Source organism: Galleria mellonella, unplaced genomic scaffold, assembly GCF_026898425.1.
Source record: "Galleria mellonella isolate WM207_F2 unplaced genomic scaffold, CSIRO_AGI_GalMel_v1 utg23, whole genome shotgun sequence".
NCBI classification, from domain to species: Eukaryota; Metazoa; Arthropoda; class Insecta; order Lepidoptera; family Pyralidae; genus Galleria; species Galleria mellonella.
The window spans coordinates 2,233,646-2,253,147 of record NW_026442045.1 but is presented as its reverse complement, the minus strand read 5'-3'; the positions used below and the strand labels follow the sequence as shown (position 1 = coordinate 2,253,147).

Genomic DNA, 19,502 nt, shown 5'->3' with positions numbered 1-19,502 from the left:
AATATTCAAAAATAAAACACATTTTAAAAACTATGATATTATTTAATATCACAACGAGTGTCTTACGTTACAAAATTTACTACATACATTGTCGATATCCGATTTGAAAAATCTGAAATCGACTGAACCATATAATGATACATTACATATACATCTTATCACCAAGGTAACATCTTTAGATGAGATTAACTGCGAAGTGCCAATACCTCATCTATGGCATTTTTATTTTTCATTATAACATATTGACATTTCTCAGTCTATAAGTTATATCATGGTATCCCCATATTCATAAAAACTAAAACATCCTACAAACATCTTTTAACTATTTAAGTATTATGTCGATTTTTTACATATTGAGAATTTAGTGCAAAAGAAAAAGACAAAATACTTTAATAGCTAAAATAGATTTATGTGAGACTTGATGTTTTTGTAAATAAGAGGATTAGAATACAATGTAAGGAAAGTGGAGTAAATTACCTAAGCACAAGCACTATTTATGTTGTATTTGGGTTGTGATAGTTGCTAGTCACAGCAATGGCTTCTATATGTAGGTACCATAAACAAAAGTAACAAAAATCAGAGAGTCAATATTAATGACCATAGATTGTGTCAGAATTCGGTAGCAACAATAAAATTACATTTTATGACTACCTACTTTAAGAGTACGTTGTTGCCACAATTCTGATGTAAATGTTCATTACCTTTTGGTTTTGATCACTTATTTTTGTTGTTGGCTGTACAGATAGCCAGTAACATAATTGGAATAAAAAATATAAATTACATACATTTTTATACTAAATACATTTTAAATCTTTGCATATCGGATGTGGCAGTATCTATGCGAAGAGGGGCAGATGGATGGTAAGGTAAATGAGTCCGTGTGGACGTGTGTACAGAAAGACGAACAAATTACGGTCTAATTATATTAGTTTTACGATTTACTAATGTAATAAAAAAAAAAAAAAAAAAAAACTTGCGATGTCTTATATATATAAAAATACAAATAAAAACCAAAATAATTATTTTTGAGATTTTCTCTGTTCGTCTGTATGTTTGTTACGGCATCATGCAAAAACTACTGCATCAAATTGTATGCAGTTTTCGTAGTTGTTTGTTTGTCAGTTAAAATCTGGTATATGTTTTATGTTGGAACACAATAAATCTATTAATGTATCTGTTTCATTCGTTTTTCTAAAAACGGGCAAAAAGCTAGTGAATATATATATATATATACATATATATAAACAGTGCATCGCAACGTTGTTATACTCAATATGGAGAGCCACATAACAACTGTAAGTAAACAATTTAAAATTTTGTCTAACTAACAAATGTTACCAAAATTGCAAATGCAGAATTAGAATTTTGATAATTTTTGCTAGGCACAGTAAATTTATTTAAACGTATTTGTAGTTGTTGTTTTGTCGATAGGATGCTATTTGTTACCTGAAAAAGAAATTCAAGCGATAACTAATAAATTAAACGTTATTTGCATTAATGATTTATGAAATATTGTGCTAGTAATAAATAAATGTTTGATCTAATAAATTTCCGACACCTCAAGATCACGGTTATTAAATTGTAGGTATACATAAATATATTCTAGATTAAAATTGTAGCGTAAGCTTTGAATTTTCCTTCTAATATTAATAGTATATACAAAACAGATCAGCGAAGAAAATGCACCGAACCCACGTTCGCGTTTCTTCATAATTTACCTCAAGTTTCATAATAATCATATCAAGTAATAATATTAAAATTTTTAGGGTTAATGTTGCAATTTTTAAGTAGTTATGTATTTTAAATGTAGATTTTTTTCTATGTTAACACTTAGTTAATAATCTTTAATATCTAGTTGGAAAAGCAGCTGGAGCGAAATAAACCCTAGCGATAAAATATTTCAAAGAGAAAATATAAAAATTCGTCGCGCAAACATCGCAAGCACATTTATAGTAACAAGTTATATCATGATATTAAAAATGTTATATTCATGTATGTGAAAACCTAATGTAATGTACGAACAATATGTGACAAAAAAGAACAAATAACTACTGGTAACCATGCTTTACGATTAGTAATTTTGTACGTATAAATTAGCGCTTATTTTAAAACAATATATTATTGACATAAATTTATATTAAATAAAATTTTATTCTGACACGTCTGTTATCAAATTAATAATAAGAAGCTGTTTATATAAATAAATTAATTAATTTAGTAGAAAACACAATCAGAAAACATCTAATCTTGATACTTTTTTGCAAATAATGTCAACAAAATACAATTCTATATTAATTTGTAGCATGCATTATTTGAGTTGAATTAGTAAAGGAGAAGTTATATCAATACACCCAAAGCCATTAGCGATGATGAAAAAATGGAGTTTAGTATAATTAAATAAATGAGAATAATTAATAAATGAGAGATAGAATTGATATTTTTTTTGTGAATACGAAGTGAACGACAAAAACAGGTTATTTACAAAATGAAAAACTGCGTACGTTTTGAAGCCTGAGTTAGATAGCTCGCATCTCGCTTCAAACGCTGTGACAAAAGAAAAAATATACTTGATAGATTTGACATTTGTGTAGATTTCTCTATGGTCTTACAATCATTAGAAAAAAAAAATGAATTATGTATTAGAAGTATCAATTGAGCTGCATGTAATCTGAAGTCTAATAATAATTACGTATATAAAAAATATTTAGGTACATGAATAAAAAAAGGCAGTATGAAACACACACACACAGCTCTATAAACAATGCAATAGTAATATGGTTTTTATTACATCTATATGGTCAAACATAATATCGATAATGGAAGGCTTAAACAGCCCTTACAGATGTCAGATTTCAAGTCTATGTATTCATATTTATTTTAGATGTAGTAAAAAACACTAAGATACTAGAGGAAAAGTATAAAACACTTATTTATGACTTAATACACAAACATTTATCTACCCTTATCTCGATTTGGTGAACATCTATGTTTACCATATCGATCACCATTGAAGCGCCATTCTTTATTCAATTCAATTAGTTAAAATTGTTTTAGTACTTGAGAGAAACGTAAATAGTGCGATTGTTAAAGAATTTAATTCTAAAGCTAGTTTAAGGAATGGCGCCATAGAATCGACCCAATAACACAAGTAATAAATTTTCGAAATTGTACTTAAAGTAACTTGTTAATTACAAATGACGATGAAAATAATAATAATAAAAAAAAAAATTGTAATATAATCACTCACCATTTCGCGCGTTTAGACCAATCTTTTGGTGTCCAGTGGAGACATTTAGGATCTATTCTTAACGTTCTCTTCTCCATAGTTTTTTCGTGTTGCTATATTCCTATAACGCGTGAGAAATATCAGATCCAAAGGGAAAAACAATTTTCATATCAGAAAGGGTGTACCAACTAGGAACCCAGTATTTACAAAACTGAACAACTTCCCCTAGTACTGGTATTTTTTTTATACAATATGAAACTTAATATGAAGTTTAGTGCATTTCTATTCTATGTAGGGTTGGCTCTTCTAATTTTTCGGCTTCAGGATTTCCAGTATTGGGTTTTATTGAATTAATAATAGTCTCTAAATTGTTCTAAAACATGAATCACGATTACCAAATCAAACATCTATAGATACAATGTTAGTGTTCTATAAATATTCGATCTTAATGATTTTACGAACTTATGAACATTATAATAAAAGGTAAGATAGAAGGAAGGAGGGGGAGAGGGAGACCGAGACATAGTTACATCAGGCAGATCAAGGAAGGAGTTGGTGTCGTGTCGTATCAAGAGGTGAAGAGACTCGCTGAAAATCGTAGTGAGTGGCAAGAGCTCCACCGACAAGAGCGCAGCTCTTAAATAGATAGATAGATAGAATGATTTTAAACAAGTTTATTATTTATTTAATATAAAAAGTTTTATCATTGAGGTTTCGTGTTGGTATACCCTTTCGATGTATGTAACAAGAAATGTAACAGGTTACCTGGTTGACTGATATTATGTATTGTCCCTTATAGTAGTTGATTAAATTTAGGTTTTGCAGTGTGCTTATGACATCTTCTTTCTTTATACTAGTTAATTCACAAATTTCACTGAAAATTAATAGGAAGTCTATGTAAGTATATAGAAGATATTAAGGCAATTCTTATGTAGGACAATTCAAATTATTTTTTATTTCTTAAGAAGTCATGTCTTACGCCTTGAAGTTGAAAAGGATTGATAACATATTGTATACCCCAAAAAATATTTCATTTTTCGACAATCAAATAAAAATAGACACTTATAGAAAATAAAAGCATAAATAATAAAATTTGACAAAGAAAAAAATAAGTCTCTTTGAATTCAACCACGCAACAAAACTAAGGCCTTTGCATAGCTTAATGAGTAACTCTAAACTTCGGCATATGGATAAATACTTTAATTAAAATTCAACAAAAAATGTAAAAAATATCGTTAAATTATGATATTCCTTACTTTATGGTAATAATAGGTTTCTCGTTGTCGCCGACTGGTTTTGCGTGCATGAGTATGTCTAAAATAGTTTGTGCCCAATAACTCCTGTAGGAGAGCAATCCAAGATCCGACAGGGGTTTCTCTGGGGAACCAGTCTTGCCTTCAAATTTAGATAATTCATAACCTGTAAAGTAATGAAGAGAAGTCTGCTTAGTTCACAATGTGTCTATATATGATGTAACGGAAGGGATAGTGCAGATAAAAATCCAATGATACTATTTCTGAAACTTTTTTTTTATACAACTTAGAATGGCAAACAAGCTGACGGCCCACCTGATGGAAAGTGGTAACCGTTGCCTATAAACATGAGCAGTACCATGGACATAACAGAGTATACTGTTTCGCCCATGATACCCCCCTTGCGTTGCCATTCCTGAGAATGTTATTCTTCTGTACCCTGTAAATTCACGCCTACACTGTGTACACTGTACAAATTTCCTTAAGAACATAATTATATTCTTTTGCTTATAATATGAATGAAGCCTGTTCAGCCTAATACAACCATATTCAATCATCATCATCATCATATCAGCCTTTAACTGTCTATTGATGAATGTAAGCCTCCTTCTTAGGGAGTTTTGCAAAAAACTGCCACGCTTGGCAGGCGGATTGACAACCGCAGTTACGCTCCTATTCAGTACATTAATATATTACATACATATAGACACACTAGTAATAATAGTGTGTGTATAGAAATTTGCTTTAATTTTAAACAAACTTTGGCTTCCTCATTTTTTTAAGTCCATCTATTTAATATTACATACATGCCCATTATGTACCTTTTACAGAAAACAAATTAACTAAACAATGCTTCATCCTTATGAAGAAAATGAGATTCATATCTAACACGCGATAAACTAGATAGATAGATGAACACTTTATTTATTACTTAATTATAAAAAATAAAACAAAAGATAATATATAAAAATATGTTTTCTCCATGCGTATCGCAGTGGCCACAGCTCAGTGATAGTTTTGTTTAAAAGCAAATAACTTATGTCTATCGTAATTATATTATATATTACAAATCATTATAATAGCCTTAGGTTATAATTCATTTCAAATAGGTAAATCTAGTAGATACTTACTAAATTCGATTAATAGTTTTCCATACCCTTTTCTTTGGTAAGGAGGTAATGTAAGTATACATGCTACATTGTAGTCTTCTGTGCTCTCTTTTTCTTTTGAAAAATAACCTACGATATGGAAGCCTGCAACAAAAAAAAAATGGTTTCTAATATATTTTGTCAAAACAGCCATGAACGTAAAAAAAATACATTATAAAAAACATTTTGTTTTACTGTGTACAAATTGTGCAACACACAAACATATACGTGTTTTGTATGCGTGCATTGCACATCTTGACATGATATTCTGATTTTTATATCATATGTGATGTAAGTAGGATAGGAAAATAGCCAAATAGTAAAATTATATGCTTCAGTTTACTGTTCGCACAGAGAAAAATAAAACTAACCTCTTGAATCGAATTCTGTCATTACGTAAAATAAAAACGGGTCCGTATCGTAATAAAGTGTTTTGTGATCTAAGAACAGTTTGGCGAGTAGACATAGATTTTGGGCATAGCATTTATTCTTGCGGCCGTCGATCTCGAAGAACGATATACTGCCTTTTCGGTATATTTCGTTTCCGGGTGGATGTTTTAATTTACATTTAATCTGAAATTAGGATAGATGTTAAAGTATTTGTCATTCTGTTCACTTTTTTATTAATGCAACACAATCGAAGTAATGTATAAATACATTTTTCGCTATACATACCAAGTGTCGTTCTAAACATTTTTTACTTTTTCTATACTTCAGACAAAATTCACAAATGTAGATACAAGGTAAATGGACCATTTCCTGGAAATAAGAAAAGGATTAGTTTATAATTACGTTTAGTTAATCACGAATACATTACACACCTCATGCTTCATGTTAAAAGAATTACGGTCGATAATTTATTTATTTATTTTATCAACTGAGTGTGAGCTTTAGTTTCCCCGTACAGTTTACAGTATAATATGTAGGTAGGTAATAATTTTTGTAAGATTATAATATTTGGTTGTTCAATACGCAGTAATATAAATACATTAAGTGTAGTTTACACGGGGTACCTGTGGATATGGCGCGAAGTACCAGGGCCGTATGCGGTGCCTGCCGAGTTCGATCATCTCGATGTTCTTCATGCGGGTAACGAGGTCGTCGTGGCCGTGCGCTACCATGCTGCCGGACTGCCGCGGCCGCGGCGTCGGCGTCGCCGCCCCACTCGCTGGCGCCTCGCCCTCCGCGTCGCCGCCGGGGGTCAGCTCCTGTACATACCCGAGGGAAATGGATCCTTAGTAATGGGGTCTAATAATACATTGCTAGCAATATACCCTGTCAAGTTGATCTCCACGCGGTTTCCTTAAAAAATTAATTTAAAGGTTAATTCTTGTGGAATTCATCATGATGAGGTAACTGACCTTTCATTTATGAACTGACAAAACATGTAGTTAAAAACTATTGTACTGCTCACGCTAATGACGTCAAAATATTAAATTTGCTTAAATTAAAAATATATATTTAAGTTTTATCAGGTAAAGAGACAGTAAATATTACAATATTGTTTACCCACCTCTGTTTCCATCGAGTTCGCTTTTCTTTTCCTATTAATCTTCTTTTGGAGGGCGGCGGCCAACACCGCACCCCCGTTGACGAGGGAAGTCGAGTCATGTCCCAGTGTAGGGCTGGCAGGTCTGGATATAAGTTGTCGCGGCTCACCAGGCAAACCTGACATACAATATATGTTTTATCCTCTTTCATTATTTTTGTTTCTTTTTTTTACATATTTGGAAAAGAGGTCCTCAATTTGTTTGTATATTTTTATTTTATTTTTTATAACAGGGAGTAAATGAGCATGTAGCTCACCTAATGATAAATGATTACCGCAGCGCATAGGCATCTGCAACATCAGAGAAGTTGCAAATGCAATGTTTGCAGTGTTGCCGGCCTTTTCAGATTGTACTTTTTTTAGATTCTACACCAATTGTATCTTATAATGGCAGTAATAAAAAAGTATATATCTATACTTAAAATTACAATTACTGAATAAATACTGAATGCAAGTTTAAGTTTTTGAAATGTGTTGTTTATTCTGTATTCAAACAGAGGATATAAAAATAATAGAAAATTCTAATAATTATATTCTAATAATAACATAAAAAATATATTATTTTTAAACCATTGTAATGTCTCAAAATATTTAATTAAAAGTACTAGTAGAAGAAATAAAAAAATAAAGAGAAAACTAATATCAAAAAGAAACCACTTACCTCATTAATATCAACAACATGCACATCAAAAACCACATTAGGCTAGGGATAGAAAAAATACAAAATAGTAATGAACTGAACATACCATGTGCATTTTTATGTGCAGAACCATTCAGTGCATTGCTAAAGTGGGTTTTTTCAGGCAATTTGGGTTGAGGTTGAGGTGGTTGATTCACTACAGAGGCTTTATTTGTATTGCTATTAGACTTCTGAATTTCAGTGCAGACACTATCATCTGCAGACAAAAAGTATATTCATAAATATATACATTCATGACATAAATAAATCGTCAAAAAATCAAGAATACAGAAATTGTCAGTTATATTAATATAATAGAAGTAAACATTTAAAAATTCTTGAGTTATATAAACTGACAATTTTATTATTTACTTCTATAATAAGTTTAAAAACTTTATGGAATTATAAAATACAATAGACTGCTGTATCTTATAATTTTTTCTCATATACATATAGGCTACTAAAACCGTTGTTTTATTCTGGTTAGGTGCAGTCAAATAAATTACACATTAATACAACTTTTCATAAAATACAATCTCTAAAAAGGAATGACTCACAACTTCCCAAAGGCGATTTGAAATCCAGTACAATAATATATCTACATACCTCCATAGTAGTAGCTTAATTATTATTGTCAATAAAGTTAAAGCAAAAGCATTAAGTTTTGTTTGGTTATGTAAAGCACAAAAAGTAGAAAAAAGAAATAAGTACCTTGAAATGTGAAACAATATTATAAAACAATAATTAGTATTAACTAATTATGTAAGTTTATAAGAACAGTGCAATGAATGATTTATCTAATTGAATAAGATATGTATCTTTAACAGCCCATATTTTAAGTACAAATTTTTTACTACAATAAAACCTGTATAGCAGTGCTTTTCCATTTTTAAAAACTTATAACCCTTTAATATTAAAAGAATCCCCCCACCAGAATTGTAATAAAACAATGTTATTAATTCTAAAAATTATATATTTTTTTCAAACCAACTTCAAAAAGAAGCAGTTTTGTTTTTAAATGTAAATAACTGGTTTTGTCACAATTGAAGTCGGTTTTTTTTTGTGAGACATAATTTTTAATTACTTATACATATACTTGTATGATACAGACAAATCCATCCAATAAGATATTACTACTTGCTTAAATATTGCATTGCATTGCTATTGATTCCTAGCTATATAGGCAATAAAAGATACATTAAGTCTTGAAGTACCTAGCTATTAGTGAGGCAGATCAAAACACCAACTTCAAAATGCAATAGGTTTTCAAATATGCAAAACGCAAGTAAAAAAGTAATAAATAAAACAACTATTATTAAAGTGGCATTTATAAAATAATACTAATGTGTTTAAGTAGTGTGAAGCAATACTAAGACAAAACACTCATACAAAGCTAGTAAAACTTAAATAAAAAATAACAAATGAATCATCAAAATCATTAGCATCCTTTTAAAGGAGTGTTTTTAGACGTTAAATTTATAGATCCACATATTAACTCCACAATTGTACTTAACATATTAGATAGAAGGCTCAAAATTTCTTGTCACTTTTTGATCTTTTTTCTTTTGGAAAAATGTTCATTTGTATTAGTAAAGTTTATTAGTAACTAACAGGATGCTAAGGATCAATTTTGCAAAGTAAAGTTTATTAGTTACATACATATACAGTTATACAAACTGTACATGTATGTAGCTAGAGAATTATTAGAGGTCAAAGTAAAAAAATAGCAAAACACACATACTAATAAAATGTGGCATCACGGCACCTCCTGATCCAATATGGGTCTTCTTTGGAGTGGTGGTGCCTCCGGTAGGTGCACCATCTCGCCGAGGAAACTGGACTTTGCGTGTGTCCAACCATGTCTCACCAACCCACTCGTCCAATCTTTTATTGACTAAAATACATTTCAATATTAACTAAATTATAACAAACTATTAACTTTGCTTTAAAGGGAAAGGAAGCGATGGCCTATTCTATGCTGGGACCACACGGGTACTTCAAACAGATAATTAACAGGTATTGCTTTATATCTCCTCTAATTAATAAAGCACGGCTTTATTATTACTCGGTTTGCCCAATGGTTCACTCTGTGTTAAGTCCGCCAAATGGACATAGAATTTTACTGTGCTTTAAAGTTTAAATAAATAAATAATTCAATTGGTAGTAACTTACAGTCAACATAGTGTACATAATATCCTCTCTTTCCACGTATTTCTTTGATGCTAATAATTTCTGCTAAAGGCCAGTCATCACCTCCTTGCATTCGAACTGGTAAACGACATCCTTCCACTAATGATGCCTGATAAACAAGGTAGTGATACGGATTAAATATATACACCTTGCAACTGCAACAGATCAAATTATAACAAAAATATATTTGATAAATACCGCTGAATCACAAAATGTTGTAAGATCGTCTTCAGTCTCATTCATTTTAACAATAAAATTAAATTATAAAAATGCAGCATTTAATACAAAAACTATTCAAATAGAATATCTATTTAACCTACTCTGTGCATGCACAGATACTCTCAATATATAATAATCTATGGCAAACACAGAACCTTGTTCTTAGTCAAATCCAAGATTTTGTAATTCCTTGTTCTGAGAATCAATTTCTCAGTATATACCATAAAGCAATTTCTTTTAAAGAGTTTTACACCTAAGAACAAGAAATTACATGTTATACGGCCGTATAACCCTACCAAATTCAGATACGACCTGCTTGCATATTTTCTACATAAACTGTGTAGAATATATAATCTAGTAATATAAAATTTGTCATCGACAAATAATTGATATCAAATAATTTAACACACTATCCTGTTAGAAATTGAGAAAAATAGCAACTGTTGATGTATCTTTTGTCCTCTTTTTACTAATTATATTTGCATAAGAAGAAAGGAGACAGTCATATAATGTACAGTTTTTATTCTATCAGTCCTTCTATGTAATTCCTTATTCTTAGATTTATACGTTGATATTAAAAAAATAAAGTTTATTAAGCTTAACCTTAAAATAAAATCATTAAATGCAAAACTTTAGATATTACTGAATGTAATAATTTTTATGCTTTCTGAAAGCGTGAAAGAAAATTTAGTAGAAAATATTCTCAAATTATATTTAACAATAATTTAGGTAAAAATGACTACTCCAGGCGAGATGAGTGAAGCTGATCAAATCAAAACTGTAAGATATTTTTTAACCGCACCTTGAATTAAGAGTAAATTTTTGTACATTTATTGTAAACTTGTTTAGTTATAATAAGGGATTCATAGATGTTGCTTGATTGACAGAAAAATGTAATCTCTTTCTAAAAATCTAAAAAATTGTTTATTCAATTATAATTAAAATTTCTTAAACTATTGCACAAAATTATTATTATGAAACATACATGATGCTTTGTTAACGTGTCACTGGCAGTAACAAATAAGATCATGTTTTTATTGTAATACTAGCTGACTCGGCAAACGTTGTTTTACCATATACATTATTTCGAGAACTATACATGAATTTTCTCGTACTACAATTATTATATTCGATTGCCATCTTTCAGTCCTATTGCGGCACATGAAAGTCGCGATTAAAAAACAGGGGTTGATCGTAAAAGCGTGAAAATTAAATTTGTATGTATTTTTCAATGCTAAATCATAATAAAATAAAAATAAAAAAATTTGTCAAAACAAATATTTAGGGGTGGGTCACCCTTATCATTGAGGGGTATGAAAAATAGATGTTGGCTGAGTCTCAGACCTACCCAATATGCACACAAAATTTCATAAAAATCGGTAAAGCCGTTTCGGAGGAGTTTGGTAACAAATACTGCAATATGAGAATTTTATATATTAGATATTCTTCTTACTTCTGTTTAAATTTAAGAAAAGAAATAATAAGATCATAACTGTGTTTAGTCAGGCTGAGCTTATATAGATAATGACATATAATTCTATTTTTTTTTCAGTTCAAAGATTTTCTTACACAGTACAACAAGTTATCGGAGTTATGTTTCAATGATTGTGTACACGATTTCACTTCTAGAAAACTGAGATCTTCAGAGGTAAAATATTGCTTATATTAAGTGAATAATGTAAATTTCTTAATGAATTATACTATCTTTAAATTGAAATATTAATGATCTAGTAGCTGTTTTGCCTGCTTGAATTAATACGTATATCTTGTATAAGATATTCTGACTTAACACTAAATTTAATTTAAATTTATTCGACTGACATAATATTAGATAATAATAATGTATTTTTACTACCTATCCCCCAGCCTGAATTGTGTCATTTAGATTTTTTGTAATCTTAACCATTAATTTATATCTATATAAAATATATTTATTAATATATTTACTATATGTTAATCATTATATACATAATTATTATATATTAATTAATACCCATGGAATTATTTCCAGATTTTCCTAACTAGGGCATACATTATAGATTTTTTATTTTACTTTTTTTTTTTAATATGGATGTTTTTGCTTTTATTCTTCAAGTTTCTTCAAGTACCCATGAATTTGTTAGTTGAAAGTTAAGTTTATTAACATCTATATTTTATAGTTCACTTTATCCTAAATAATGACCACACCTCAACAGTTAGAGCTGTCTTTCAATGCTTACCAATTATGGACAGAATTGATTAAAACATATTGTTATGTAGTTGTGGGATTTATCTTTCTGACAGTGTAAGAAATAATTTTATAATAAAATAGAAGTTATATATTCTCATGCATAGTTTCTTTATATAGTTGAAGAATGCACATATTTTTTGTTATATATTTACCCCAAATTTACTCATGTTTAATCAAAACATGAAATATTATTAAACTGACATCAATAATTATTTTCTTTTTCAGGATAAATGTACTGTGAACTGTATGGAGAAATATTTGAGAACAAATCAGAGGGTATCACAGAGGTTCCACGAATTCCAAATGATAGCTAATGAAAATATGTTAGCTTTGGCACAAAAATCACCCAATTGAAGTTAAGTTTATGTATGTTGTTAAAATAGGTTACACATATTGTTAGTTGTTTATTAGCCATAGCCTGGCAATAAAATTTTTGTTCATTAGACTTGTATTTTCTATAAATATATCTCACTAATACTATTTTAAAAACTGGAGGGTATAACCCATATAATATAAAAGAAAATAGTAATTTTCTTATGAAGAAATTGTGAAAAAAAAAATCAAAATTAATATTACAGTTATGTACAATAATTATTTATTGGGAGCAAGAATCAATAATATATTTAATATGATTCTTTTACTACTAATGCTAAATTAAAAAATGCTGTCTTTACAAAAGTATATAATATGTAATGAGGACAGGGGGACTTAAGTAGGTTGTATCCATTCCCTTCCTTTAAAGATGGTTTGGATTCCATAAAACCTAGTATTGTGTATATGTATATCTAGTTAATATACATGTTGTACTTGCAGATCTTGTAAAATATTTAAAATAGTGGTGTAATGCCTAGTGGGTAGATAGGGTACATTTTTTTTAACTGTTATTTATTTCATGCCTAAAAAAGAATGCTTATCATTGTAACTTACAATTACAATGTATAATTTGGATTACACTTTGTACTATAATGATTGACTTGGTACTATAACAAACTGATGTATGTAAAGTAATGAAAAACTCAATATTATACAAGTAAAAAATCATATTTTGATTTTCTATTTTATGTGTATATATATGATTTATGTCCATAATAATAACTAGCATAGGACAGATAAAGGAAAAACTAAGTGTCATGCTATTAGGAAGGTCAAAGGTATCGCCTGATATAGAATGTGGCTGGAAGAGAATGTGTGAATTAGCTTGCCGAGGTTTTCCCGAGAGACTACAGAAACTTCAAAAGTGAGAAAGAAGCTTCTTCAGTTATATCAAGCGCGTAAAGGATACCTATTCCTAAAACACCGTTGCTTGTTTGCCTGAAAAAAAAAAATCACCATAAGGAAAGAAAATCGTTTAGAGTTCCTTATATGATAGTTGAATTCAAGCAATCCAATTATTATACAAAGAACTATCTTTCACACTGTTATATATTTATTTATTTAAACCTTCACACTTTTTTCGATTTGAAATTATTTTTTACTGTGCAATACGACCTAAACGTTGCTACAGACAAGGTTAAAAGATAACAGCAGTATCATTTAAATAGTTTTATTAATTACTTGTCGAGTTTTATTTAATTATCGTCACATTTTTTTGGTTTCACTTGTTGTTTTATAAATGCAATGGTTCATTATTTTATCTTACAATGAAAGACGGTACTATTACTTTATAGGCCAGCTATGCTCCGTTCAACATAGCATACACATGATGCTCTTCTTTGGGCAAGGTTTGTAGCATCTTTGTTCTGGTGGCGAAAAATCTAAAACGAAAGACGATTGAGAACTTGTGTAGTCAAAGTGATAGTCGTTAAATTTGGCTTCCACACTGAATTTTGCGTTTGTGTCCGTGCTGTTATTATCGTCGGTATTTAGAACATATTTTAAGGGGTAAGGTCCTGAAGGCGCGTTGCTTATATTTGACGGTTTTGTACATATGCTATATTGACCGCCGTGTCGGATGATTCTTATGAGCGGTTGTCCACAAACCGGTGGTTTGCAACAGGAAGGTGAAGGTGGACAGACGGCTATGCATTTTGATGGTGAATAGCAAGGTTTGGAGCATGGTGGGCGTGAATAGCTAGATGGACAGGGGGTGCATTCACCAGCTTTCATGCAATTGTGCCTTTCGATTTTTCTTAATACTGAACAGGAAATGTGTCCTGGACGCCATCCGCATCGCAACTGTGAACGATATTTTTTTTAAATTAGACGGTGTCAATAACTGTCTTAGGATTTTAACGGTAATAGAAGTACAATATGATAATCTATTAATAATTATACAATTAATACTATGTGTATAATAATATAATCATATTGTAGTAAGTTCCCAGCCCCTTCCTTTTCTGGGGGTGTCGTAAGAAGCGACTAAGGGAGCTTAATGGTCAGCGGTTGGGCAGCATCGTCTTTCTTAAAACATCACCAAAAGTCAAATTGCGGTTGCCAATTCGCCTGTTAAGTAGCAACTAATGACAAAGACCCACATACTGGGAGGCCTGTGTTCAACAGTGATCAGGTAACGGCTGATTGATGATGATGATTGTAGCAGGTACATTAATTTTTTAATGTCAATTTTCATGATGGTTTCTGGAGAATTCATCATCTCAGCCATTATCTGTTCACTGCTGAACATAGGTCTCTCTCATGGTCGGCCATAAAGAACAGTCCTAAATCACCTGCATCCACTGACTCCCTGCATAGAATTTGAGTCCATCTAGTGGGGCGGTTTCCTATACGGCCAAATGCCCGTACGGAGTCGCCATTCAAGAACCTTTGTTCCCCATCAATTGTCGGTTCTAGCTACGTAACGAGCTATGTAACCAGCCCATTACCACTTACGCTTGTTTATCCTTCTTCGGGTTATGTAGGTGATTTTGGGATTTTTGTGGATATTATTTCGAATTCTGTCACGCAAAGAAACTTCGAGCATATTACTTTTTTTGGAGAATAGATAGAGATTTATTAATATTAGAATTTCTCAGTTTTTTAGTCATCCAATGTGCGTCAGCATTATTCATATTCTCATTACTTAAAGTGTAGAAACAAGATAACAAGTATTTTATATCTCTAACTCATACCTGGTGTTCAGGAGCATCTTTGGCTGTATACAACCATCCCATGTGTTTGGGGACTGGACCAGGTTTTACCTCTTCTTTGTGTAGACATCTATGTTTAGGTAAATCGCAGCGTTCTAAGCAGCTTGCCGATGATTTGTTTGCTACAGAAATAAAACAATATATTTATCCACAACAGATGATACTAGATAATACACAGCTTACTATGCCTATTGATATGCAACTTTTAGTTATTCGTCTAAATAACAAATTAATAAATTTGTTGCAATAGATTTTGCATAATATCGGAACAAGTATAAGACACATATAAAAATGATTGTTTTGGCTTCTGTTGTTCCTATTGTACCCATCATAGCCCCTCATTTATTTTTTTAAATATCTCCTATATGTACTAACATCACATATGTCTAGATTTTTTTTTGATGGGTGAAAATGGTATGGTAACCCCGCCTGCGCTAACAATCTTGGTATACAGAATGAAAACAGGCCAATTAGTCATCATGATTTCATCAGGGTAGGCAAACCACGAAAAAATTCTCAGTCTCCATTACTAACAATCCCTTTCCGCCCCTCCTATTACGGTAGGCAAAAAATAAGAAAAATCTTATTATGTTAGTAGGATAATAACTACTTACTATTTCTAATTTAGTTACCATATTTTTATAGTACTTACATCGACCAGGTTTACAGCTACATGCCATTTTTAAACAGCCAACCTTTAAAATTAATAAATATATGTATAACTATTTTTAATGTGACAATCACAAGAAAACTAATTATTTAATTCTTAAAATTCAGATTAGGCTGGTGATTTAAGTACTGATTTCTACATCTTGTGCCCTATTATTGAAACGTTTAAACAATTAGAATTTGAACAACAAAAAAAGCCAGATTTCAATCGTGGTAAAACCAATTAGTTTTTATTCAAAAACTAACTACTGAACAGACTTATGAAATTTTTATGAGAGCAATCTGAAAGTATATCCTTTCAAATAAAAAAAGAATTTTCCATATCGGTTTATAAATGATGGTGTTATGAGGTAACAAATATATAAAAAAAAAATCCTAAACCTATCTTATCCTTTTTTGAAACTTTTTGTTGAATATATTCTTTTTTGAAACTTTTTGTTGATAATATTCTCATTTTTTTAACAATTTTGAAAACAAGTAAATTCTTTATTCGTATTTTTTTATATCATAGATATAAGACGTGATAATATGACCGATTTTCTTAATAATTGTACAATTATAGCTGCTGTTGTTCTGTACAAAATTTTTGCTTTTGTAAAGGAAAATTTACTAAGTGAACATAATTTCGCATTCTAAATTGAAACATTTAACAAATATCAAATTTAAATATCGTTCCATTCGTTTGTTTAAAGTATATTCACGATTGAAGCTTGTACCAGATATCAGGTGTATTACAGGTGTATAGATATTGTGATTGAAGTCGCTTTTTTGCGGCTTAGCGGTCTACAGTCCGACGGCTTAGTCATCTTCTAGTCCGATTATTATATAATCTTCAAGGTTAAGCAAAAACCTGCTATAAAAAAGTGCCTATGGCATGTTTTCGATTCCTCTGTTATCTGTAAGTTTTATTAAAATAGATACTAGGCATACAATTTTAGCCAACATGGTTTTCGTTATTTATAACTTTTACTAATATTATAGTATAAGAAATAATCTTACTAATGTACAAAAGGTAAAAAAGAGATCGCTGTTTTGTTATGTATTTTTAGTTTAGATGTTAACAATTGTCGTCTGGAATTAATAGCTTTTCCAATCATGGATGTTTTAAGTTTCAATTACAAGCTGACTTATGGATAACTAATTGAAATTGTACCAAACAGCTTCAATCGATTTCAATCTAAAACTGTTAGTAACCGAGTAATATAATACAGTCGTTATCGGTGATCGGCGGTGATGTTTAGATAGCTCTACTTTTTCACTTTCACATTTATAATTTTATTTAGAAAATAAGCTTAGTTACGTAGTGGTTTTAGTTCACCTTTTTACTCTCGACTGTCATTTTAGTTAAGTTACCCTGTCAACGACTCGTGTCATTGACAGGGTAACTTATATAAATATATAAAACTTATATAATTATATAAAACGTAAATCATACATACCTTTGCAAAAAAGCTACGGACGGAAGCAACTACATTTTTACCCTTGTCATGTTACTTCATAAATGTTCCCCATTGGTAATAGTATTTTTAATTTAGATAGAGGCCATAGGTGTAGGTATAATGTAGGATTTGATTATTAAAAAAAAAAACGATACTTATACTTTTGAGCTACATGACAACTGTGAAAGTTATCTAATAATCAAGTGATATGACGTTCTTAATATTTATAAATAGAATCTCACTATTTTTTTACAGTCCTGTAATTCTTCTTATTTTTTATTAATGAAATTTTTTTCGACTCTATTAGAAACTTTCTTGCCAGTGTTTTGATTTTTTTTTAATTATTATTAAGCTACTTAGTCTTAAATTTTAGTTTCTCAGGCTTGTAAGATATTCCGTTGATCTATAAAATACGAATAGTACTTTGGAGTTCGTATTGTATAGTATCGTTTTTGAGTAAAAGTTTTTACAGTATAATTGCTAGTATGTCAGCTGTCATCTGCACCATGCTACATAACCGACGTTACGCTGCTTATTGTAGATTAGAAGAAGATATTGTTAGTAACGAGTACTAGGGGTTACATTGCTATATACCGTCAGAGTGACCCCCACATTGTCCACCTTGGAAATCATTGTGGTTAATTACTAGTGACTAATTGACATTACCATGTTCACCTATTATCACTCATTGATGGATATCAGTTTATACTAACAGGAGGGGGAAGGTTTGTTAGTAAAGGTGTCTAACGAGCCGTCTAAGGGGTCTACGCGAGGTGTGACGTTACGCTCCTCTGATTGGTGTTCAATGTCACGTGATTAAATGTCCAATTTTGCACATTTTATTTTTCGTAAATATTGGTAATCTTTATTTATTTTAATGATAAAAGTGGTTTTTTGGTTACTACATAACATGATTAATTATTAGAAACCCTATGCAGCCGATTTATTCTTAGTGGAAACAAGCCTATTGCCTTTGGTGTTGTGGATGCTCATGGGCGGTGGTAGTCACTTACCATCAGATGAGCCGCATACTCATCGCTCGTAGGATACACACGCATCGTAACGTAAGTAAAATTGTAAAGAATTGACGTAAGTAAACTCTTATGTACAACTATTTCAATGGGATGTCGCGTCTTGACCGTCTTTTGTCTACCCAAGTCGCTGTAGTTAGGGTACTATATATTTCAGGGGGAAAAGGGATTGTTAGTAATGCAGGCTAAGAATTCCATTGCTAGCAATATACCCAGCCAGGTCGACCTCCTCGCGGTTCCCCCTGGAAACTATCATGATTAATTCCTGATGAATTCATCATGATGGGCTAACTGGCCTGTTTTCATCCTCATCGATCACCCTTCACTGGTGCCCCGCTAGCTATCCCATTAGCGCAGGCGGGGTTACCACTCCATTTTCATCCAATAAAAAAAAACTATATATTTCAGTTTTGAGATTCACATGGATTCTGTATCTATGGTTTTAGTATAAAGAGCTACAAGAAGTATATAGGTAAATATGAGAATGTGATTTGTGTGTGGGTGTATATTGGTTGCTTGACGTATATTCATAACCTATGAGTGCGTGTAGGCATACGCGCTGTATTTTAGAAATTGTCTGCAAAGGCAGATCATCATACATTTCTTTATGTAAATAGCTGTTTAATTTCAACAGATGTTTTTATTATACAATAGAAGACGCATAATAGTTCTACATATATTAAATATGTATTTAAATAAATAGTAAGGCTGTACGGTCTTATTTTCAACGACATTGGTTTATTTCGTCGATGGTAAAGATCATGCCATTCTAAATTGCGTAAA

At 30.8% G+C, this 19,502-nt stretch overlaps 3 protein-coding genes across 11 annotated transcripts; 1 reads left to right on the top strand and 2 right to left on the bottom strand.

The window, feature by feature from the left end:
* Positions 1–21: 21 nt before the first annotated feature.
* On the bottom strand, positions 22–10,361 carry LOC113512977 (histone acetyltransferase Tip60). Of its 5 annotated transcripts, none has more exons than XM_052894789.1 (14): positions 10,244–10,361; positions 10,028–10,154; positions 9,597–9,749; positions 7,923–8,072; positions 7,141–7,295; positions 6,641–6,835; positions 6,303–6,386; positions 5,999–6,200; positions 5,610–5,732; positions 4,483–4,645; positions 3,992–4,100; positions 3,248–3,339; positions 2,502–2,544; positions 22–1,446 (listed from the first exon to the last, which is right to left on the bottom strand). In XM_052894789.1, exons 1-13 carry the CDS (start codon positions 10,286–10,288, stop codon positions 2,538–2,540), a joined length of 1,605 nt encoding a protein of 534 aa, XP_052750749.1. In that variant the 5' UTR covers positions 10,289–10,361; the 3' UTR covers positions 22–1,446; positions 2,502–2,537. The 5 variants fall into 5 exon arrangements, with proteins under 5 accessions (XP_052750749.1, XP_052750751.1, XP_052750750.1 ...); XM_052894791.1 differs by having other exon boundaries at positions 9,621–9,749; XM_052894790.1 differs by lacking the exon at positions 2,502–2,544.
* Positions 10,362–10,818: 457 nt separating this feature from the next.
* Positions 10,819–12,937, top strand: LOC113522348 (mitochondrial import inner membrane translocase subunit Tim9-like). Its single transcript, XM_026908021.2, has 3 exons — positions 10,819–11,044; positions 11,817–11,912; positions 12,720–12,937. Exons 1-3 carry the CDS (start codon positions 11,000–11,002, stop codon positions 12,846–12,848), a joined length of 270 nt encoding a protein of 89 aa, XP_026763822.1. The 5' UTR covers positions 10,819–10,999; the 3' UTR covers positions 12,849–12,937.
* Positions 12,938–14,021: 1,084 nt separating this feature from the next.
* On the bottom strand, positions 14,022–19,377 carry LOC113522347 (uncharacterized). 5 transcript variants are annotated; one of them, XM_052894734.1, is made up of 4 exons: positions 17,689–19,377; positions 16,233–16,275; positions 15,563–15,702; positions 14,022–14,669 (listed from the first exon to the last, which is right to left on the bottom strand). In XM_052894734.1, the coding sequence occupies exons 2-4, from the start codon at positions 16,258–16,260 to the stop codon at positions 14,178–14,180; spliced, it is 660 nt and encodes a 219-aa protein (XP_052750694.1). In that variant the 5' UTR covers positions 16,261–16,275; positions 17,689–19,377; the 3' UTR covers positions 14,022–14,177. The 5 variants fall into 5 exon arrangements, with proteins under 5 accessions (XP_052750694.1, XP_052750696.1, XP_052750698.1 ...); XM_052894736.1 differs by lacking the exon at positions 17,689–19,377 and adding an exon at positions 17,550–17,569; XM_052894738.1 differs by lacking the exon at positions 17,689–19,377 and adding an exon at positions 17,444–17,526.
* Positions 19,378–19,502: the final 125 nt, after the last annotated feature.

Excerpts from the sequence above, each read along its gene's own strand:
- LOC113522348 (XM_026908021.2), top strand. The coding sequence starts at position 11,000 with ATGACTACTCCAGGCGAGATGAGTGAAGCTGATCAAATCAAAACT. Across the intron at positions 11,045-11,816 it reads AAGCTGATCAAATCAAAACT|TTCAAAGATTTTCTTACACA; the intron begins GTAAGATATTTT and ends TTTTTTTTTCAG. Across the intron at positions 11,913-12,719 it reads GAAAACTGAGATCTTCAGAG|GATAAATGTACTGTGAACTG; the intron begins GTAAAATATTGC and ends TTTCTTTTTCAG.
- LOC113522347 (XM_052894734.1), bottom strand. The coding sequence starts at position 16,260 with ATGGCATGTAGCTGTAAACCTGGTCGAT. Across the intron at positions 15,703-16,232 it reads TAGCTGTAAACCTGGTCGAT|CAAACAAATCATCGGCAAGC; the intron begins GTAAGTACTATA and ends TTATTTCTGTAG. Across the intron at positions 14,670-15,562 it reads AAGATGCTCCTGAACACCAG|TTGCGATGCGGATGGCGTCC; the intron begins GTATGAGTTAGA and ends TATCGTTCACAG.
- LOC113512977 (XM_052894789.1), bottom strand. The coding sequence starts at position 10,288 with ATGAATGAGACTGAAGACGATCTTACAACATTTTGTGATTCAGCG. Across the intron at positions 5,733-5,998 it reads GACAGAATTCGATTCAAGAG|GCTTCCATATCGTAGGTTAT; the intron begins GTTAGTTTTATT and ends TTTTTGTTGCAG. Across the intron at positions 4,101-4,482 it reads AAACCTATTATTACCATAAA|TGAAATTTGTGAATTAACTA; the intron begins GTAAGGAATATC and ends ATTAATTTTCAG.